General features: G+C 40.4%; 2 protein-coding genes and 1 pseudogene across 2 annotated transcripts; all 3 read left to right on the top strand.

The window, feature by feature from the left end:
* Positions 1–7,375: 7,375 nt before the first annotated feature.
* Positions 7,376–8,814, top strand: LOC125471402 (annotated as a pseudogene).
* An 805-nt stretch (positions 8,815–9,619) lies between these two features.
* On the top strand, positions 9,620–11,236 carry LOC125471588 (BAG family molecular chaperone regulator 6-like). The gene has a single exon (XM_048572197.1). It carries the CDS (start codon positions 9,940–9,942, stop codon positions 10,954–10,956), a length of 1,017 nt encoding a protein of 338 aa, XP_048428154.1. The 5' UTR covers positions 9,620–9,939; the 3' UTR covers positions 10,957–11,236.
* A 2,153-nt stretch (positions 11,237–13,389) lies between these two features.
* Positions 13,390–20,343, top strand: LOC103935125. The gene is made up of 11 exons (XM_048571724.1): positions 13,390–13,611; positions 14,246–14,308; positions 14,430–14,503; positions 14,792–15,640; positions 15,723–15,816; positions 15,897–16,022; positions 16,127–16,885; positions 16,980–19,154; positions 19,251–19,323; positions 19,429–19,571; positions 19,758–20,343. Exons 1-11 carry the CDS (start codon positions 13,536–13,538, stop codon positions 20,072–20,074), a joined length of 4,749 nt encoding a protein of 1,582 aa, XP_048427681.1. The 5' UTR covers positions 13,390–13,535; the 3' UTR covers positions 20,075–20,343.
* Positions 20,344–21,079: the final 736 nt, after the last annotated feature.

The following is a 21,079-nucleotide window of genomic DNA, read 5'->3' as shown; positions in this document are numbered from 1 at the left end:
CGACGTACTCTTCTCATTCTAGAATACTCCAACTCAAACTTATCTTCCTAACTCTAATTCAAACTTATCTTCCTAACTAATACGTACAACTTGATAAAATGCTTATTAAGCATCAATGATTCATCCAAGTAAAAATAATATAATGTACAACTTTCCATGATTTACTATATTTATACTGAAGTGGCATTTTCAAATACTCAAACCCCCAGAGTTTCATGTGTGCTAACACTTTTATATAATTTTCATGAATCTAATCGTCAATTGATAAAGCTACTTTTATAAGGGTTTTGTTACATTTGATTATTTTGCGCTTTTGAATTGAATAATCAAAATGAAATAGTGTAAGAGAAGAAAAATCTGATAATCATTCTTAAAAGCTTTCGTAAGAGTGATAACTTTGAGACTTTTTAATATTTTTTTTAAGGGTGATTCTTTCTATATTTTTTCAGATTTACGTAGTGCGGGGCATGTTTGTCCATCTATGGACATATTATTCAAGACACGAATGTAGTGTTACCTTAAATCATCGGAGATGGCTTTACCCACGTTCATCGACATGCCAACGGTGTTGCACATCACCTTCCTCGAATTGCACTTCACATAAGAGCAACTCCACCCCTATCCACTTTGCGCCAGCACCCAGCCCATTTATCCACTTAATTGAACAGTAACAAACTCAATGAACAGTAATAGGCCAAAGCATCTCCACCCAAAAAAAAAATGTGCTGGCACCTAGTCTAAAAATGCGCTGGCACAAACGATCTCCACCCCTACAAAATGCGCTGGCACCCAGTCCATTTAAAATATTAAATAATTTTTTTATAAAATAATAAAAAAAAATAGTTTTAATTTCGGATAGGATTTTTAACCAATCTCGTCACGCCACGTGTCATTATCCGAACGTACTATTTTTTGAATAGATTTCCGCTAAGATTTTCAATCAATCCCGACAACCCACGTGTCACTTCCTGTTTACAATTATTTAGGCAAGATTTCGATAAGATTTTTAACCAATCTCGTCACGCCACGTGTCATTATCCGAACGTACTATTTTTTGAATAGATTTCCGCTAAGATTTTCAACCAATCACGTAGTGCCACGTGGCATTGTCCAGAACCTCATCTTCTTCTTTTTTGTCCATATAAACCCTACATCCCTACATTCATTCTCACACTAAACTCAATCCTTTTTTTTAGCTCAGAATTCTTCTTTATCGTTTTCAAATCTTGAGTTCTTACAATGTCTTCTTCAAGGAGAGCGTATAAACAGTTGCAAGAGCGGCAGAAAAGGTTGTTGGCACAACAAGAAGAATTGGTCAATCTTGACCAAGATGGAGGTGGAGATGAGGTCTTCGCAATGGAGGAGGATGAGGATGATCACCATAGAAGGCGGAGGGCCTCACATTCCCGCCGTATCATGCAAGCTATGGGTCAGATAGCCAAACCCGGACGTGCGGCAAACATCGATAGAAGAAGGGAAAGACGAGGTAAAGATCTCTTGGAAGATTATTTTATTCCCAACAGCGTTTACCCTGATCATGTTTTTAGACGTCGTTTTAGAATGCAACGAAGTTTGTTCGCTAAAATCATGAGTGATGTTTGCAACCATGATCCATATTTTGTGCAAAAAGAGGATGCTTTTCATGTGCTAGGTCTTCTTCCTGAGCAAAAAATTACGGCTGCCTTGCGAATGCTTGCATATGGAGCATCTGCAGATCAAGTGGATGAGATCGCAAGGATGGGAAAAACAACAGTTCTGGAGTCCCTGATGCGGTTTTGCTCTGCAATTGAAGCCCTCTACACCAATGAGTACCTTCGGCAACCCACGTCAAGGGACATGCGAAGGCTTCTGAGGAAGGGTGAGATGCGAGGCTTCCCTGGCATGATTGGAAGCATCGACTGCATGCATTGGACATGGAAAAACTATCCAAGTGCGTGGCAAGGAGCTTATGGCGACAGAAAAGGAGCCAAAAGCATCATTTTGGAAGCGGTGGCTTCTTTTGATACATGGATTTGGCATGCTTTTTTTGGTGTTCCAGGAGCTCAGAATGACCTAAATGTCCTTGCCCAATCTCCAGTGTTTGACGAACTGCTACAAGGGCGTGGGCCGAGATGCACATATTGGGTTAATGGTACTAAATACGAGGGACCATACTACCTTGCAGATGGTATTTACCCAAGGTGGTCAACATTTGTCAAAACAGTGCCACACCCGCAGAGTGAAAAAGATAAACACTTCGCAAAGTGTCAAGAAGGGTGTAGGAAGGATGTCGAGGGTTGTTTTGGTATCCTGCAAGCTCGTTGGGCCATTGTCAGGGGTGCAGCTAGAATGTTTGATGTCGAGGCTCTTCGATCCATCATGATGACGTGTATTATTCTCCACAACATGATTGTTGAAGACGAGTATGATTATGATGCCGTCGATGAATACGAGCCGGATCCGATGAACAACTCAAGAACACAAATCTACTATGCTCATGACCGGACCGAAGATCCCGTGCAACACGAGCCGTTGGAACGGGATGGACGTTACAATGAATTGATCGTTCAACGATACACTTCATTGCAAGAGCCATACTGGCACATAGCCCGCCAGAATGACTTGATTGACCATCAGTGGAGATTGCACGAAGGCGAAGATAATTAAAATAAGGCTTGTGGTTGAAGAATAAAGTGTATTGTTTTTTAAGTAATCTTATTTAGTGTGTTTGCTTTTTTTTTTAAGTTTAAATGGTGAGGTTATGTAATTTTATTTGGTGTTTTAAGTTTAAATGGTGAGGTTATGTAATTTTAAGTTTAAATGATGTTTTAAGTTTAAATGGTGTTTTATGTAATTTTATTTGGTGTTTTAAGTTTAAATGGTTTTTTTTTTAAGTTTAAATGGTGAGGTTATGTAATTTTAAGTTTAAATTAAATAAAGTTCTAAAAGTAAATAAGAAATTACATAAGAAATTAAATAAAGTTCTAAAAGTAAATAAGAAATTACATAAGAAATTAAATAAAGTTCTAAAAATAAATAAGAAATTAAATAAAGTTCTAAAAATAAATAAGAAATTACATAAGAAATTAAATAAAGTAGTACAAATAAATGCGAAATTATACAAAGTCTGTGGAGTTAGGATATGTGGTGCTAGGATCTTGGTTGCTAGGATTTCTGTAGCTGGAACCCCCTTGACTTGTTTCGGCATCTCTTGCACGCCTCCTTCGCACGACATCTCTTTTTTCTGATGTCCAAAAATATTTTGAATTCGGAGACAGTCCTACTAGAGACTTGTTCATAGTGTCACGATCTGTTTGAGCCATCCTTTCTTCTCTAAGCATCTCATTCTCTCGATGAAGTGCTTCTCTAATCATCTCGTTCTCTCGATTAACTATTTCTCTTTGTCTCTCAGACGCCGCATCACGAGCCTCAGTAGCTGCAATAATTGCTGCCACAGCAGCAGCTTTTTCCTCATCTCTAGCCTTTTCCCATGCCATGTTCATTTCACCTTGACGAGTAAGTTCCTCCATATATTTAGTGTAGTCATTTCTGGCATCTTTTCCATGTACATCTTTTCCATGTACATCGTTGAACGATTTCGTAATTTTACTCCACATTTCTCACTTATCCATCTCATTACCCGTAATCGGGTCATGAGTAGTGCGTACCCAACATTCACACAACGTAACATCTTCACTGAGCTTCCACGAAGTCATTTTTTTCTCTCAAAGTGTACAAAATATTTAAATGTAGAAAGTGTAGAAAGTGTAGAAAATATTGAAATGTGGTGTAAGGTGGAAGATGAGGGTTAGGTATTTATAGAAAAAAAATTTAATTTTTTAAAATTTTTCTGTATTTTTTAAAAAAATTTTGACATTTTTTAATTAATTTTTAATAAATTTTAATGTTGTAATTAATCGGGACCGTTGGATTTGAAAAATAATCAAATCCAACAGCACTCATTACGCCACGTGGCCAACGGTCAAATTTCTGACCGTTGGGCCTTTTTTTTTTTTTTTAATTTTTGGTGAAATAAACGTGGACCGTTGATCTGTGATCGGACGGTCCAATTTAAAATTTAAATTTAAATTTTTTTTACCGTTGGAAATCCAACGGCCTAAAAAACTAGCCGTTGGAAATCCAACGGCTCTGAGGAGGGCCACGTAGCCCTCAGCCGGATGACTGCAAGTTGCCCTGCCACGCGGGCCCCACCGCCTGCAAAGCTGTCGGCTACTCGCCTGGCCTCCCGCGTGTTGTGCACGCGCCAGAAACAGACCGGGGAATGGGTCTGTCCATTTTGGGCTGGGCTCTTGACTGGCACGGGCTGGGTGTCAGTCAATTTTGCGGGCTGGAGCTTATTTCATGCAAGCCGGACCATTTTCTTCACTTGGTGCCAGTCAATTCTGTCCGGGCTGGACTTGCTCTAAGACTATAAAATATGATTTGAAGAGCCTCTTGCTTTTATTTATAATATATTGTTTGTGTGGATTGTAATTCACGAGGACGACGTGGCGTTGAGTCTAATACTGTCCAATTGTACCAAACTACTTTTTGATATAATAAAATAGTATCACTTTGAGTAAAAAAATAAGAACATAGAATCATTATCAAGTGGAAGCATTTTACGTTCAAAACTCTGAAAATGCTCGATTTCATGAATAATAATGACGTGACAGTGACATCGTCCAACCGAAATAAGGGCCGAACAGATGGGACTTGGATCGTTTGCCCTTCTCATTCCATATCCTTTCCACCCCTTCCTATATTCTGTAATTATAGTTAAGACACGTTAATATTTTATATTCTTATTGATTTTTGTTTTATTATTTTTATAAAAAAAATTAATATAAAATGTTGACGTACTTTAATTATAACCACATAAATAAATAAAAGATAAGAAGGATATGGAATGGGAATGACAGACAATTCAAGTCTGATCAGAAAGTAGCCCAACTAAAAACCCTGACTAACAATGACGTGACAGTGACATCATCCAACTGAAAACCCCGCCAACCAGCAACAAGTTAACAGCTGTGACATCGAATTCATTAAAAAAAAAATCAATTAAAAAACGTGTTTTTCAGAGAAAAAGAAAATAATGTAATCTTTATCCAATCCGTTTCGGTTTTCAGCAATCGGGAAGAAATGGTGCAAATTTTCAGATTACTGATCCGATTCAACGAATTCAAAAGCGACGGCGGAGAAGATTGAGAAACACCGATGCCGGCTCCGACGAGCTCACAGTCAGCAGCAATGACTATACTTCACAATGCCACCATCGTCACCATGGATACCGACCGCCGCGTCTTCCGCAACGGGGGGATCGTCATCGAGCGAGATGCAATCAGAGCCGTCGGTCAGTCTTCGCAACTTCTCCCTCGCCGGTCGGGTTTTCGATCTCAACGGCCAAATCGTCCTCCCTGGGCTGGTAGGCCGGTCCACTAATGACATAACTTGCGTTCTAAGTTACATTTAAGGGCAGAGTCTCAGCTTTACAAGGCACCATAACACGGGGGACGGGCGCATCAGAGTTTGGCTAGGAATTAGGCAGATTATGAAAGCAACTGATGATTTGCTGCTTGCAACAAAGAGACACTGCCATGGAACTTAAAACTGGAATCCACATTGTATAATACTTGAACCATATGTGGGTCTGCACATTGGAACAATGATGGTTGGACCTGGAAATTCATGGATAGTTTACTTCCTTGCAGTTGATGAGATGTGCCTGGCTTCTCTGATTAACAAAGGACGGGAAGTTCATACAAATGGAACTACTGATCCTACTGCTCTTGTTGCTGAAACAGTACTCTCGAGTTGGCGACTACAAATGGTGCAAAATCAGTACTTTGAGATGATGAAATAGGATCCATTGAGGTCGGGAAAAAGGTTGAACTTTTGGCTAGCTCGATTAGTTTCTCTTGTCCTTCTGCTTCATATCTCTCATATAACGTTCTCTTTAATTAAGGTCATAACCACATATGTGCATATACCAGCGGATTTTAAACACGAGGCTGATTAGCTTCCTTCTTCAATGTTTTGGCGGGCTGACTTGGTTGTTATCAATCCTTCCTCTTGGACTATGGTTCCTCTCCATGACAGGGAAGGACCATCCCCAAAGTAATCATCTGCCGTAATTTTATTTCTACCCAACACCCTTAAACTTTACAGATGAATAAGGATCAACTAGATTTGCATCCATGCCACATTTTGTTATGAAAAAGGCATGCTCATGTTCTTTTACAGACTTTGACAGTTTCCATTAGCAATGGCATAGATATTGATTTATAAATGTATGGCCATCTGTCGGAACTATGATTTTTCTAAGTAAGTTTTTGGCTTTTCAGCGGATCTGGTTCCAATCTAATCTGTATAAAAAAAATCTACGTCTTGTTTGCCTGCAACACAACCCTTTGTTCAGGTAGATTAATCAAAATGTAGCTTCTGTAATGTGTAATGGCCTATGGATTATGAAGGATAAGAAGATTTGGAACGTGGATGAGGTATTCTGTCATACTTTTTGCTTATTAGACATACAAATAAAGATTAATGGCAGATAGCCAGGCCCCAAATTTCATTGTTTACTTACGGGTTCCAATTATAACCGGACAGGAAGAAGTTCTTGCAAAGGCAAAGCAAGCTTCCGCAGAACTTTCGAAGTGGGCAGGGATCAAAATAGCAATTGCCAAGAAGAATGAATTTTCTTTAGGCTGAAGAAACGCCACACGTGACTCATGAGGCAATGGATGAAGGGATCGCTTCGTGACAGTATGCTACTATGCTTGAAGTAGCAGATGTTGGTTTATTGAACATAGGAGGGAAGAGAGACGAGAGACACGAATGCCATAAATGATATCAGTTTGTCCCTCAGTGAAAGAGGTTTGAAACTTTAAAAGGGTTGTGAAGAAGTGCCTGTTGATAGAATGGATACTTTAGGATGTAGTGCCCATAGCTCATGAAAATATATAGGATAAATTACACAAAACTACCTCAATTATTGTTCTCATGACACTATCATACCTCATATTTTAAAATTGACAATGTCATACCTCATCTTTAGAATTTGGTCTAATGTTATACCTTCCGTTAGCTTGGCCATGAATTTCTCAATTAAATGCTGACATGGCTTGATTCGGGCCCCATTTTCTATTAAAAAAATAATAATTTACCTTTAAAAAAATAATAAATAAATAACCAAACCCAAACACCCATATTCCCTGACCCCTTCCCCTTCCCCCATTTCTCTCACTTAAATCAAGTTCTCACTCCCTTCTTCTATCACTTTGAATATGATTTCTTCTTCCTCCTCCTTAACCCCCCACCCTTCTCTCCCCTTCTTCCCCACTACCACCGGCGCCACCGTTACGCCTACCACCGTTGAAAACCCACCTCAAAAATGGGCAAGGGTGGCTCCCTGAGCGAGAGTGTGATAAAAAAGATCTTCCTCTCCTACACCTATGTCGCCATATGGATCTTCCTTTCCTTTAGTGTCATTGTCTACAACAAATACATCCTCGACAAGAAGATGTACAATTGGCCATTTCCCATCTCCCTCACCATGATCCATATGTCCTTCTATGCCTCCCTCGCCTTCCTCCTCGTCGAAGTCTTCCACCTCATCAAGCCATCACCATGTCCTGCGACCTTTACCTCTCCTCTGTCGTCCCCATTGACGCCCTCTACTCCCTATCCCTCTGGCTCTCCAACTCGGCCTTCCGAATGCTCAAGGCCCTTATGCCCGTCGCTGTCTACTCCATCGGCGTCTCCTTAAAAAAAAAGTCATTCAAGACCGACACCATGGTCAACATGATCTTCATCTCCATCAGTGTTGCCATCGTCGCCTACGGTGAGGCCCGATTCGACACCTGGGGCGTCATCCTCCAGCTGGTGCTGTCACATTCGAGGCCACCCGCCTTGTCTTAATCCAGATCCTCCTCATATCCAAAGGCATTACCCTTACCCCATCACATCTCCTTACTATGTTACGCCTTGCTGCTTGGCTTTCTTTTTCGCCCCCTGGATCTTTGTCGAGTATCCAGTTCCGCGTGATTCGTCGAGCTTCCGTTTCGATTTCTTGATTTTGGGACCAATTCTATATGCGCATTTGCTCTGAATCTCGCTGTGTTCTTGCTCATCGAAAAGACCTCGGCATGGGTGGGGAAGGGGTCAGGGGTTGTAGGAAAGGGGAAGGGATATGGGTTGTAGGGAAGGGAAAGATAGGCGTTTGGGTTTTTTTTTTTTTAAGAATAAATTATTATTTTTTAATATTTTATTAATTTTTTAATAGAAAGTGAGCTCCGAATCAAGCCACTTCAGCACTTAACTGAGAGATTCAAGGTCAAGCTAACGGAAGGTATAATATTAGACCAAATTTTAGATGAGGTATAACATTGTCAATTTTAAAAGATAAGCTATGATAATATCGTGAGACCAATAGTTTAAGTAGTTTTGTGTAATTTACCCAACTATATAATTGGCACTTGAAAGGAGAAACATGGATTTGTAATACGAGAAGCGATTTATGGACACTCTTTTTATCTTCTGTATATCCTTAATTTTACTCCTCACATCCAAAGGCATTACCTTTACCCTATCACATCTCTCTACTATGTTGCGTCTTGCTACTTGGCTTTCCTCTTCGTCCCCTGGATCTTTGTCGAGTATCCAGTTTTGCGCGATTCGTCGAGCTTCCATTTCGATTTCTTGATTTTTGGGACCAATTCTATCTACGCATTTGCTCTGAATCTTGTCGTGTTATTGCTCGTTGGAAAGACCTCGGCATGGGTGGGGAAGGGGTCGGGGGTTGCAGGGAAGGGGAAGAGATCTAGGTTGTAGGGAAGGGGAAGATTTTTTTTTAAGGATAAATTATTATTTTTTAATATTTTATTAAATTTTTAATAGAAATTGGGCTTCAAATCAAGTCATGTCAGCACTTAACTGAGAGATTCAAGGCCAAACTAATGGAAGGTATAACATTAGACCAAATTCCAAAGATGAGGTATAACATTGTCAATTTTAAAAGATGAGGTATAACAAAGTCGTGAGACCAATAGTTGAAGTAGTTTTGTGTAATTTACCCAAATATATAATTGGCACTTGAAAGGAGAAACATGGATTTGTAATACGAGAAGCGATTTATGGACATGCTTTTTATCTTCTGTATATCCTTAAATTTAGCCCTCGACTCTAGAAAAAAGGGGAGGGGGATGCTGCAAGTGAAACATAGTGTCAAAAATCATATATGCCATATGTTTTATGTTTGTAATTGACTGCTATCAAACCAGGATAGTGTATCCATTTTTTTACACCTAAGTTCAATTAGAGTTTTTTCATTTTAATACGAGCGATATATTTACACTTAAAGAATGACATATTAAACTGTCACACAATAGGTTGAACATTGGCATTTGGTTACAAACTCGGCATTAACAGGTGTCGACTTAAGATGAATGTTACTAAATCGTAATGCTAAGTGACAAATTCAATTAGAATTACATTAAAACTTTCATAAGTTCGATTAGGATTAAAATAACACGTTTACTTGTCAGGAATGAATATACATTTTTCTTATTCCTAACTTCTCCAACTCCTACTACGTAAACATGCCCTAATTGAAATTTGATTAGGATTGGGAATCCACGTGGGATTAGGATCGGCTGGACTTCTAATCAAAGTGGCGCTGATAGCCTAATCTCATGCTTTATAGGCTAAACGGCAGCGTTTCCGTCTCTGTAAACAGAGATACGTCAGCATCTACAAGTTTATATACTTGAAACTTCTGGAACTTTCGCGCTCTTCCTCGACGCCGATCAAATTTCCCCTTTTCAGTATAAATATCCCAAACCCTTCGTTTCTCAACCAACAAATTAGAAAAAATTCCTGAGAAAAAAAAATCTTCGTCTTCGTCTAAGCTCTCATCAAATCGTCGTTGATTCAAGGTTTTCCAGATTCTCGTCACCAATGGATCCATTCTTCAGAAGGCATTGGCACAATTTCGCCCCACAACATCAGTACCAGCAGACCAATTTCGCGTCACAACATCAGTACCCGCAGAAGGCGAGGGAAGTCCCAGTTCAGCGCCGAGCGGACCCGTCGCCGAAGGTGGTCTCGATCCCGGTTCAGTACGTCGGGTTGGAGCGCAGGCGGTCCGATTCGGCGCTGAAAATCCAGAAGGCGTTCAGAGGGTTCCTGGTGAGGAAAAGCGTGAGGAAGATCGCGGCGATCAGAGTCGAGGTCGGCGAGATCGAGAAGCGGATTTCTAAGCGTGAGGCGGTGGAATTGATGAGGAGGGACGCCAAGGAGCGGCTGAAGGTGAACGAGACGCTGATGAACTTGCTGTTGAAGTTGGATTCGGTGAAGGGCGTCGATTCCGGGGTTAGGGATGTCAGGAGGGCCGTGATAAAAAAGGCGATTGCTTTGCAGGAGAAGGTGGACAGCGCTGTTGCTGAAAATCCCCAAATCGACCAAACCCTAGAATTGCAATCCGAATCCCCTTTAAATTCGGATGAGACTCAGAATTCGCAGTCTCTGGAATTGGAATCGGCAGCCGAGCCCCAAATCGAAACTGTCCCACACGGCAATGCGTGGGGGTGCAGAGAGGAAGAAGACTCTGTGAGTGATAGCGAGTCCTCTGGATCGTCTTGTGAGGATTCGCCGAACCCGATGGAGGATGGGGTGGAGGATGTTAAGGTGGTGGAACGAGAGGAGGCGGCGGAGGAGGAGGGAGCTGGGGAGATTGTGAAGGATGATGAGAACAAAAGGAGCAGTAGCAGAGAGCTGCTGGAGAGGGTGGCGGAGGACAACGCGAAGATGATGGGAATGATGGAGGAGCTGTTTGAGAAGAACCAGATGCAGACGCGGATGCTGAGCTCGCTGTCGCAGAGGGTGGAGCAGCTGGAGAGGGCGCTTGTGTGTGAGAGGTTGAGGAGAAGGAAGAGGAGGCATGCTGCTGCAACTGCAGATTTCGTGTCCAAGTAACAAGTTATTTCTTTTTGCTAATTACATTTTGGCAAGGATTTCGCGTTCTATAATTCATATGGCGGATCTTATTAGTGGGAAAAAGTTTTATCGTTATTTGTTGTAAAGGATTTGAAACGTGCATTGTATGATGGATGAAATTTGATGCTTTTGGTGTATTAGCTACTTGCGGAATCGATGTGATTACCTAGGAAAACAGCGTCCTCTTGTAAATGTGGCACATTTGGCCCGATTGATGAGATGACATGTGGAGGGCGCATATAAAATTTAATTTGGTCAATTAGGGTGCATAGTGCATATAAAATCTGCAGATGTTCGTATTTGCACTAGGAAAGTTGTATCATCAATGATTGTGTCATTGTGTGTAGTTGACATTGGTTATCTTAAACCAACAAGACGTGTTGTGTTGTAGAATCAGGAAAGATGTCATCTCTTAATCTCTTCTACTTAGGCTACACAATCAAGTGATTTAGACTCTTGAAATTTGATTTAACGGTTAAAAATAGGATTTTTTTAAAAGTTATAATAACTTTAGCTGTTGGATCAAATTTCAAGGGTTTGGATCACTTAATTAGGTGGCTTGGATCAAATTTCAAAGGTTCGGATTACTTGATTAGGTGGCCTAGGTGGAAGAGATTAGTAGATGATCTATTTTTGTAGAATCACTATTTCAAGGGTCTGGATCACTTAATTAGGTGGTTTGGATCAAATTTCAAAGGTTCAGATTACTTGATTAGGTGGCCTAGGTGGAAGAGATTAGTAGATGATCTATTTTTGTAGAATCACTATGGGTGGTCTAATAGTCGAGACGAATTTTAGGTTGTACTTCACACGGCACGTCCTAATTTTGATTCTTGACGTTGCTAATTCGTACAATGTTGGGTAGGAAGAGGTTGAAAATTTTTCCTGACTCTCGAAAAGATAAATTATTGTGACGAAACTACTGTCTGGTTTCATTTAAAAAAAAAAAATTAAAAAAAAAAAAAAAAAAAAAAGAAGAAGAAAAAACTAACAAACAAACGCGTTGTAGAGACTGCTTTATTGGTGGGTCATACAATCCCGCGAATCCACTTAAAATATCTGCCTGGGATTTGAGAAGCTCAAAATGTTGAAACGGACTGTCCAGACCCAACAATAACAGGGTGGTTGTCTACTTTTATTGTTGCACACTTTTGAACTTTTGATTAGTTAGCTGATGAAAATTATTGGCTTTGAGTTTTGTCGTTTCTTTTTTCTTCCAACATTAAAAACTGAAAAGTCGTCACAAGCTTTAAAAAATGCTTTTAATTTTTGTGTATTGAAAAACAAAATTTAACTGTGATCAGAAGTAGACTAAAATGATTTTAGTCATTTCGAGTCTCGCAATTTTTTGGGGTGCGAAATACCTCAAGCTTTGACCTAAAAAAAAAAAAAAGTTGTTGGCTTTAAATTTGGCTTGCAATTTGTAGAGAGGTCCATCGATTCTATTTTATTTTGGGAGAGGGAATCCTGATTTGAGGAATCTACTAGCATAAAGAAGAGAAATATTACTGAAGTGAAAAAATAATTAAAATTGTGAGAGATTTGTTGTTTAAATAATTAGATTTATTTTTCTTTAGAATTGTGAATAACATTATGTGATAAAACGATATTTTTTTTATTCAAATCGGCCAAAGTTAAAGGGAAAATATAAGTTACATTTTCCAATTCACATGTATGCAGTATGTAATACACTCGCATTTAAACACATTAATATTTTGAAAACACAAGTTCTCTCTTTCCAAATTTACCATACTACAATTTATAATGAAACACAATTTCAAAAGCGAGAGTTAATGTTTCAATATAATTGATTTAGAGCGGCCTTTTTTTTTGTTGCTTTTTGGGTCGTCACCTAATCAAGAGAATGTTTTTGGTGTTAGACTTTTTTTTTTTCTTCGTCTAAGTTGAAATATCCGACAAAATTTTTATAGAACCCGTTTATATACACCTTATACTTTATTAATGAATACCGTATCTTTCTTAAAAAATTTACTTGTAACTGGGTCACATGTGACGCAACATGAACAATGAATTAGAGTTCGTGGGCCCCATAGGGCTGGTTTTGGGTTTGGATAAGTACGCAAGACTCGAACCACCCCCGATGGACTTAACGACATTGCGTTCAATCCAGTTTGACGGCCATTGCTCAAAAACAAAAACAATAAATAAAAAACAAAAAATATCGTGAGGTTTTTTGTCATGAAACCTTTTTCCCAGAAGCTGAAAAACAAAAAAATTAAATAAAAAAGTTCAATATTATTAAATTCAAAACTTTGGTTAATTTCAAATTAACTTTTATTTATTCAACTAATCAAGCAACCTGAAATCTTTACTTCTGACCACAACCCAAATCCTCACCCTTTTCTTCTCCCACCTCTCTCTCTCTCTCTACTCTCAGTGTTGTTGTACAAAACTCTTCTGCGAAACCCTAGATTCTCTGAAATTCAAAATTCAGTCCTGACCTCGCCATCTCCCTCTCTCTATTGGAGCTCCAATCCACTGCGCGCTTCTTCTCCCTCTCTCCTTCTCCCCTCCCCCTCCGACTCCCTCACTTTTCGATGGCGGAAGGCAAGCTCGATCTTCCCGACGATCTCCTCTCCTCTAAGCCGTCCGATCAGTCCTGGACCTCCAAGGGTACTTTGCCGTTTCATTTTTTATTTTTGCTATTCTATTTCTTTAGCAGTTCATTTTCTTTAGATTTGTGTATTCGTTGGGTTTGGTCGATGTGAAGCTAATGTAAGGTGGATGGTTACTGATCTGTAGCGTTTAAGTATGTATTGTACCAGTTCATTTTTTATTTTTTTCGGCTTCCTGCATCTTGTGCTAGTCGGGTTTTTATGTTTTGATTGAATGTTTCCGTCTTTCGGATTTTGCTCCGATCGGTTTTTCTTTTCTCTCAATTTTTATTTGTAATTTTTGCATTCGAACTCGGTCTTTAACACTAATGTATTGTAATTGTAATCCTTCCGTTGTTTTACCATCGGCATGTTGGATGATACTACTGTTATTGAGCTATCACGGTTTTGATTGTTTTGTTGGAATTCACTAACAGCTGCTATTATTAGTTTTTTCCTCGCCTGAAACGCTATTTGAGTTGCAGTTCCAGTGTTAAATCTTTATTTGTAGTTAACAAATATGTACAGTTCCTTCGTCTAGTGTTTACGGGGTCAGCGACTTTAGTACCGGGTTAGTGTGGGGCATTGAGTGGACGTTATAATGAGAGGATAAACATAGATTTGTGTTTTAATTTGTGTTCATGTTTTGGCAGTTGAAGCCTCTGGAGGAAATGATGGAAAAAAGGTGCTTATCGGGTCATCTGATGACTCAAAAGGTGAGCTTTGTTGTTCAAGTTTTTAGCATTAATTTCATGAACTGTGGAATCATTAAGTAATTTATATTCTGTTCGTCTCACGCTCATCTGATTTTGTATTGCTAATTTACAAATTCTGCAGATCCAGCTGCCTCAGAGAGCAGCATACCTTTGTCCCCCCAGTGGCTTTATGCCAAACCCAGTGAGTCTAAGTTGGTATGTGCTCTATGGATTGGATTTCTTTTAGTATTAATCAACTTTTTATTTGGTATATGTGCTTCTGTTATCTCCCTGAATCAGGATTAGTTGTAGTTAATTCAATCATCAAGACCTATTAAAAGACTTTGTACCTGGAATTGTTCAGATGCTTTGTTTCATACTGGATTTTATCCGCTTATAGTGAAAACTCAACTCACTACATAATTAATCTACAGCTATTTAACCCTGGATTACTTGGAAATTTACAACTTAGTTGACTAGTCATAAATTGGCTGTATATTACAGGAAATGCGTGGCCCAAGTTCCCTTGGAAACTCCACTGATAGCAACCAGAAGGAAGGTTGGCGTTTGGAAGGATCTGATGACAAAAAAGATTGGAGGCGGCCTGCCACTGAAAGTGAAAATAGCCGCCGTTGGCGCGAAGAGGAAAGAGAAACTAGCTTGCTTGGTGGTAGAAGAGACCGAAGGAAACCAGAACGCCGTGTCGACAGTGTTCCAGTGAGAGACACAACTGACAATAGGGCACTGCCTGCATCTGAAAGGTGGCATGATGGCCGTACCTCTGCACATGAAGCACGACGTGATAGCAAATGGTCATCGAGGTGGGGTCCTGAAGACAAAGAAAAGGAGTCTCGAACTGAAAAGAAAACAGATGTGGAGAAGGAAGATAATCACATTAACACTGACAACCAATCCCTTGGAGGTAATAACCGTTCAGCTTCTGAGCGCGAGTCAGATACTCGGGATAAATGGAGGCCACGCCATAGGGATGTTCACACTGGTGGGTCAAATTCTTACCGTGCTGCACCTGGATTTGGAACTGAAAAAGGAAGGGTAGAGGGTTCAAATTTGGGATTTACCCTTGGAAGAGGGAAGGCATCTGGCGTTGGGAGATCATCTGCAGGTGTTATTGGCTCTGCTACTTCTGGAAAGATTGGAAGTATCCCTGGGAAACCTAGGCACTCAGCTGATAGTTTTTGTTACCCAAGGGGAAAACTTCTTGACATTTATCGTCAGCGAAAGCTTGATCTATCATTTGCTACCATGCCAGATGAGATGGAAGAATCGCCCCCTACAACTGAAGTAGGCTATATGGAACCATTAGCTTTTCTTGCCCCAGATGGCGAAGAGGAGGTAAGAAATAGGAATGTGGATTATATTTCTTTTATGTACTGATTCTTTTATGCTTTCTAACTGGTTCATGTATTGCTAATAGGCCATCCTTAGTGATATATGGAAGGGAAAGATTACAAGTAGCGGGGTAGCATACAATTCATTTAGAAAGGGAAGATCAACTGAAAACAGTACAGGTATTTTCAACTCAATAGTTCCCAATTTGTGTCCTTTTTTGGAACTGGGATGTCTAATTACTAAAACACTCATTCTTTAGGTGGGGGAGACTTGGAAGCTGTTGATGGAGTTCTGGGTATTTTACCCAATATCTTGCAGGAGGCTGCAAATGCTGATGATTATGGGTCTTCACAGAATTCTGGTGCACAAAGGAATGTGCTAGATGGTGAGTTTCAGTTTGTTTCTAATTCTGCATGTTGTCTGTTATATTGAACTATATGCTGGTATTGTTGACTGGAATATCTGAACAATCTACTTACTTTATTGCAGACAAAGATGCCAATCATAAAGAATGGGAAACAAAATCTAGTCCAGGAAAGGACCGTGATGGATTGTCTTTAACATTTCAGAAAACTAATGGTATCTGCAGTGATGTTGAGACGGAAGGTGGCAGTAGGCAAATTGCAGATTCTTCTTTTTCCGGCCATTCTTTGTCTAATGACATTGAGTTTGGCACTTCTGACATAATATCAAAACTTCCTGATGATTCAAATACTCTATATGCTTTTGGCTCATCTGAGCAGAATCTGAATAACAACTGTCAGGTGAAAGAGTTAGAAAGGGATGTCCCTCCTGAGGATTTATGTTTGTATTACCTTGATCCTCAAGGGGTGGTTCAAGGACCATATTTGGGGGTAGACATTATTTCATGGTTTGAACAAGGGTTTTTTGGGACAAACTTGCTTGTTCGCTTGGCAGATACTCCTGAAGGAACACCTTTCAAAGAATTGGGGGAGGTCATGCCACATCTGAAAGCTTGGGATGGGCATAGGAGTATTGTAAATCCAACTTCTAATATAGAAGAATCAAGTAGCTCCTTAGGGAACATAGAGTCTAGCTTACCTTCTTCCGCTCCAGTTTCAGAAATGACTACTACATCTGTATGGAATGACTTACGGCGGCCGTTGCCTGAACTAAACAGCCTTTCAGCTCAGCATATTCAACTTAGAAATTCTGAGCCTGAAGCTCCAATACAACTGCCACATTCCAGGGGTCAAGGCTTTAATGATTTTGATGCAGAAGATGAAGGTTTGTCTTTAACGATAAATTCTTTTTGGTCTGTTTATTGTGCTGACAGATGGTTTTTCTCTCATCTCATCCTATTGCATTTTTTATTTTCCAGATATTGTGTTTCCAGGAATACCTGGAACCACCGGCTATTCTACTGCAAGATCTTTTGGAACCATTCATGATTCTATTGCAAATTCTAGTAGCCACCTTCATCCAACTGAGTTGACGGAATCCGGTGTGCCTATTCAGAATGATAACAAGTTGCACCCCCTTGGCTTGCTTTGGTCTGAGCTAGAAGGCAGTCAAACAAATCATGTCAAGCCAGCCAATATGCCTTCTAGCATGGGGAGGGCTGTTCCATTTGGTGCAATTTCTGATCCAGCGGTTCTTGCTGATGCATGGTCTGATGTTCATAGAAAAAATTCAGCCTCTGATACAGACCTCTATCAGGACATGGTAGCTCCTCGGCAATTGGCACAGATGAAACAGGAACCCAATCATTTTGATTTAGCTGAGCTGCTTACGCCACAGCAAAATCGACAGCAGCAACTCCAACAGCGAAATATTTTGTCTAGTTTTGGACACTTGAATGATGCGGTATTAGAGCATTTGCCAGGTCAGAATCTCATCCACCAACAGTTAGCCAACCATTCTTCAGCAAATCCGGATCACCTTTTGGCACTTCAGATGCAACAGCACCGGGAGGCTCAGCTCCAGCAACATCACCAACTGCAACAGCAGCAGTTTCATCAACAGCAGAAGCTTTTACAGGAGCAACAGTCCCAAGTACAACTGGTGCTACTGGAACAACTACTGCGTGGTCAAATGCATGATCCTGCGCTTAGGCAGCCACACGTTGATCCTGTCAGAGCAAACAACGTTCTTGAACAGGTTCTATTAGAGCAGCGCCGTCTGCATGAACTCCAACAACGGTCTCACCATTTTCCAAGGCATGTTGATCCATCTTTGGAGCAGCTTATCCAAGCGAAGTTTGGTCAGTCACCACCACAAGGACATCAAGCAGATTTTATTGATCTACTGTCTCGTGCGCAGCATGAACAGATTCAATCATTGGAAGATCAGATGCAAGCCAGGCAGTTACCAGTGGGAATGAGGCAGAGGGTGGAAGAAGAGAGACACGGTGGTTCCGTCTGGCCAGCAGATGAATCAAATCAGTTTCTGAGGACCCATGGTGGTGCTCAGCGAGCTCACTCTTCCGGATTTAGTCCTTTAGATTTTTATCAGAGGCAACAGCGGCCATCCCATGAGGAGCAGCTTAGTCAAATTGACCGTAATCTTTCATTGCAGGATCGACTTCAGCAAGGGTTTTATGAGCCTGGCTCTCATCCATTTGAGCGGTCTATGTCACTGCCTGCTGGGGCTCAAGGGATGAATTTGGATGCTGTAAATGCTATGGCTCGTGCTCAGGGTTTGGATATGCATGATTCCCTTGGACGAATGCCATCGGGTGGTCAATTGGGAACATTTTCATCCGGCATCCATTCTCATAATCCTCATCACCCTCTTCCTAACCAATTTCATGCTTCACAGTTGGATGCAATTGAGGGTCACAGGACCGAGAAGAATGAACAGCTAGAAAATGATTGGATGGACTCTCGGTTTCAGCAGTTGCATATTAATGCTGAGCGGCAGAAAAGGGAGTCAGAAATCAAAATTCCTTCTCAAGATCGAGCTTTATGGATGTCAGATGGATTGAATGAAGAGCATTCAAAGAGACTATTGATGGAGTTACTCCATAAAAAATCAGGCCATCAACCTGCCGAGTCATTGAATGTCAATAATGGCATGTTCTCTGATAAAAGGCCGTCATCTGGCATGTACTCTGGTTCAAGCTCTTCTAATCAGCCATTTAGCCTTCATGCAGACCATGAAGCAGGTCTAAATAATTCATTTCGAGTAGGATCCTATGGTTCAGATCATATGGAAATTCCACAGGAAGAGCGGGCCAGCAGCGTGGAAAGCAATGAAAAGCTGATGCACAGATCTGATTCTGGAGCATTGGTTGAGAGAGAGTCATTCTTGGATGGCATTAATGCTACGAGTCAGCCAATTTATACAAATTCTAACATGATTATTAAGTCTTCTATCAATAAAGAGGTTTTGGAGTTGGATGGGTGGAAGCGTGGAACGAAGAGTGAGGGGATCATTAGGGGCCAAGCGTTTGATATTCGAGAACGAATGGTCGAACAAGCAGGGTTGGGTGCTCCAGATTATGAGGAGAGGTCAGCAATTGCCCTTAACATGCGTTCGTCATCTGGTGTTTCAGGTATTTCTTGTTGCTTCTTTTCAAAGTTGATTCACTGCATAGTGCTCAAAATTGTTCATGTAAGAGTTGTGGTTTTCTAAATTTGCTTGTCCCCAGGTGGTAATGTAGGCTTTCATAGCGACAAGATTGGCCGAAGTAATTCCTTTGCGGAAGAAACGAACAGGGAACGGTACATATATGACCTTGTTTTTATCATCCAAATTCTTGTGAAAATTCCTCAGAGCATGTATAGAAGTAATTCCTTTTCTTTCTCTTTTCCGGTACAATGCCACAGGGTTCCAGCCCCATCCAAAAGTCAAGATAATATTCTGCTGAGACGACCTCCTGTCTCAAGTGCTTCAGCATCCCAAGAAGGATTGTCAGAACTGCTCCCTAATCCAGTCTTCCGTGGAAAAAGTGCAAGTGCTGCTCCAGATGGTATGTACATCTAACTCTCTAGTAGTTTCTTATCTTGGTAAGACCATTTTGTCGGTCCACTCGCTTGTTTCAAAGGTTTAACAACTTTATAGCTACACCTACTTCTTGCCAACCTTTTGTGGTAATGTGGGGGGAATTCTGAATTTACATTCAGATTGACAAATACTTGTTTTATGAAATATTCAGGGGGCAGGCAAGATCCAGTAAACCACGGTTCTGATGCCTTGCCGCCATCTTCAAAGAAAGAAATGCATTTTCACCGTACTTCATCCACCGGCGATGCTGATGTGTCAGAGGCATCGTTTATGGATATGCTTAAGAGTAATACCAAGAAGATAGCTCCGATGGATGCCCATGCGGCAGCAGGAGAAGATGCAATGCAAGGGAACCGAAGTGGCAAAAAGAAGGGGAAGAAAGGGAGGCAAATTGATCCCGCTCTCCTCGGTTTTAAAGTTACCAGCAATCGGATAATGAGAGGCGAAATCCAACGCATGGATGATTAGCCCCAATTGTTCTGTAAGTTCCTTGTAAATCTCGATTTCATGATAGTTAGTCTCGCATAGGTTTAGAACACTCGATGTACAGCATCTGCGGGTGAAAATTCTTTTATTCTTTTCTCCCCTTCTAGATCTTAGCGGTTTTGGTAAAGATTGCTTGATCAGCGATCTGAGTGTGCAGCAACGGCGAATGGGATTGAAATTTTGTACCGGACTAACAGGGTTTTCAAGGATAGTGATCCGATGATATATGTGTATATATTTTCAGAAACGTATTCCTTGTGCTGTTTTATACTCACTTTTTTCAAAGCCAATCCTGTAATTTCTCTCTAATGGAGTACATATTTGATGAGTATTAGAGAGAAAAAAGTGTTGGAGCTTTTTAAGGAAAAAAAAGGAAAAGGATAGGATCCTTTTCCCGGAGATCCAGGGATCTCGTGATCATGTTTTTTCATCGTACATTATGCGGTTAACAATAATTTGAAATTTAAAATTTAAAATTAAATATAAATAGTACTTAACAAAAATTGACCGCATGATGTACGATGAACGATCATAATTACAGGATCCCCGCTTGATCCTTTTCAGAAAAAAAAAAGGCCGCATGTCACAAGTTTCGCCGCAAGAAAATGTACGTTAGGATCAAATAACAGGTTTCAATACCTATTCGAATATCCAAGTACTTGACAAAAATAACCCTTAAAAGAGATCCTAACGAAGAGCACGGTTTCCAAATTGCAACACAAGGCTTGAGTGAATGTTGTAAAACAATACAGTTGTCATGTGCTAGTAAGAGTTGGCTCAGTGGGTAAGGTTTTTGTTTTGTGTGTCGCTTTATCAAGATTCCAGTCCTGTTGCCAGCTGTCTTTGTGAATACATTATTTATAAATTCCTACGTAAATTTATATCAGCGACAGTTAAGTGTCACGCGTAAATTCATCTGGCTCAAGGTTGTGTATGTGATGACGCTAGTGGTGAGCGTAACCAATCTCTTTCTAAAGTTTTTGTTTA

This window comes from the organism of the source record quoted next, unplaced genomic scaffold, assembly GCF_019419815.1.
Source record: "Pyrus x bretschneideri cultivar Hongxiangsu unplaced genomic scaffold, Pyrus_bretschneideri_v1 Contig6, whole genome shotgun sequence".
Classification (NCBI taxonomy): Eukaryota; Viridiplantae; Streptophyta; class Magnoliopsida; order Rosales; family Rosaceae; genus Pyrus; species Pyrus x bretschneideri.
This window is presented reverse-complemented; position numbering and strand designations above follow the sequence as displayed.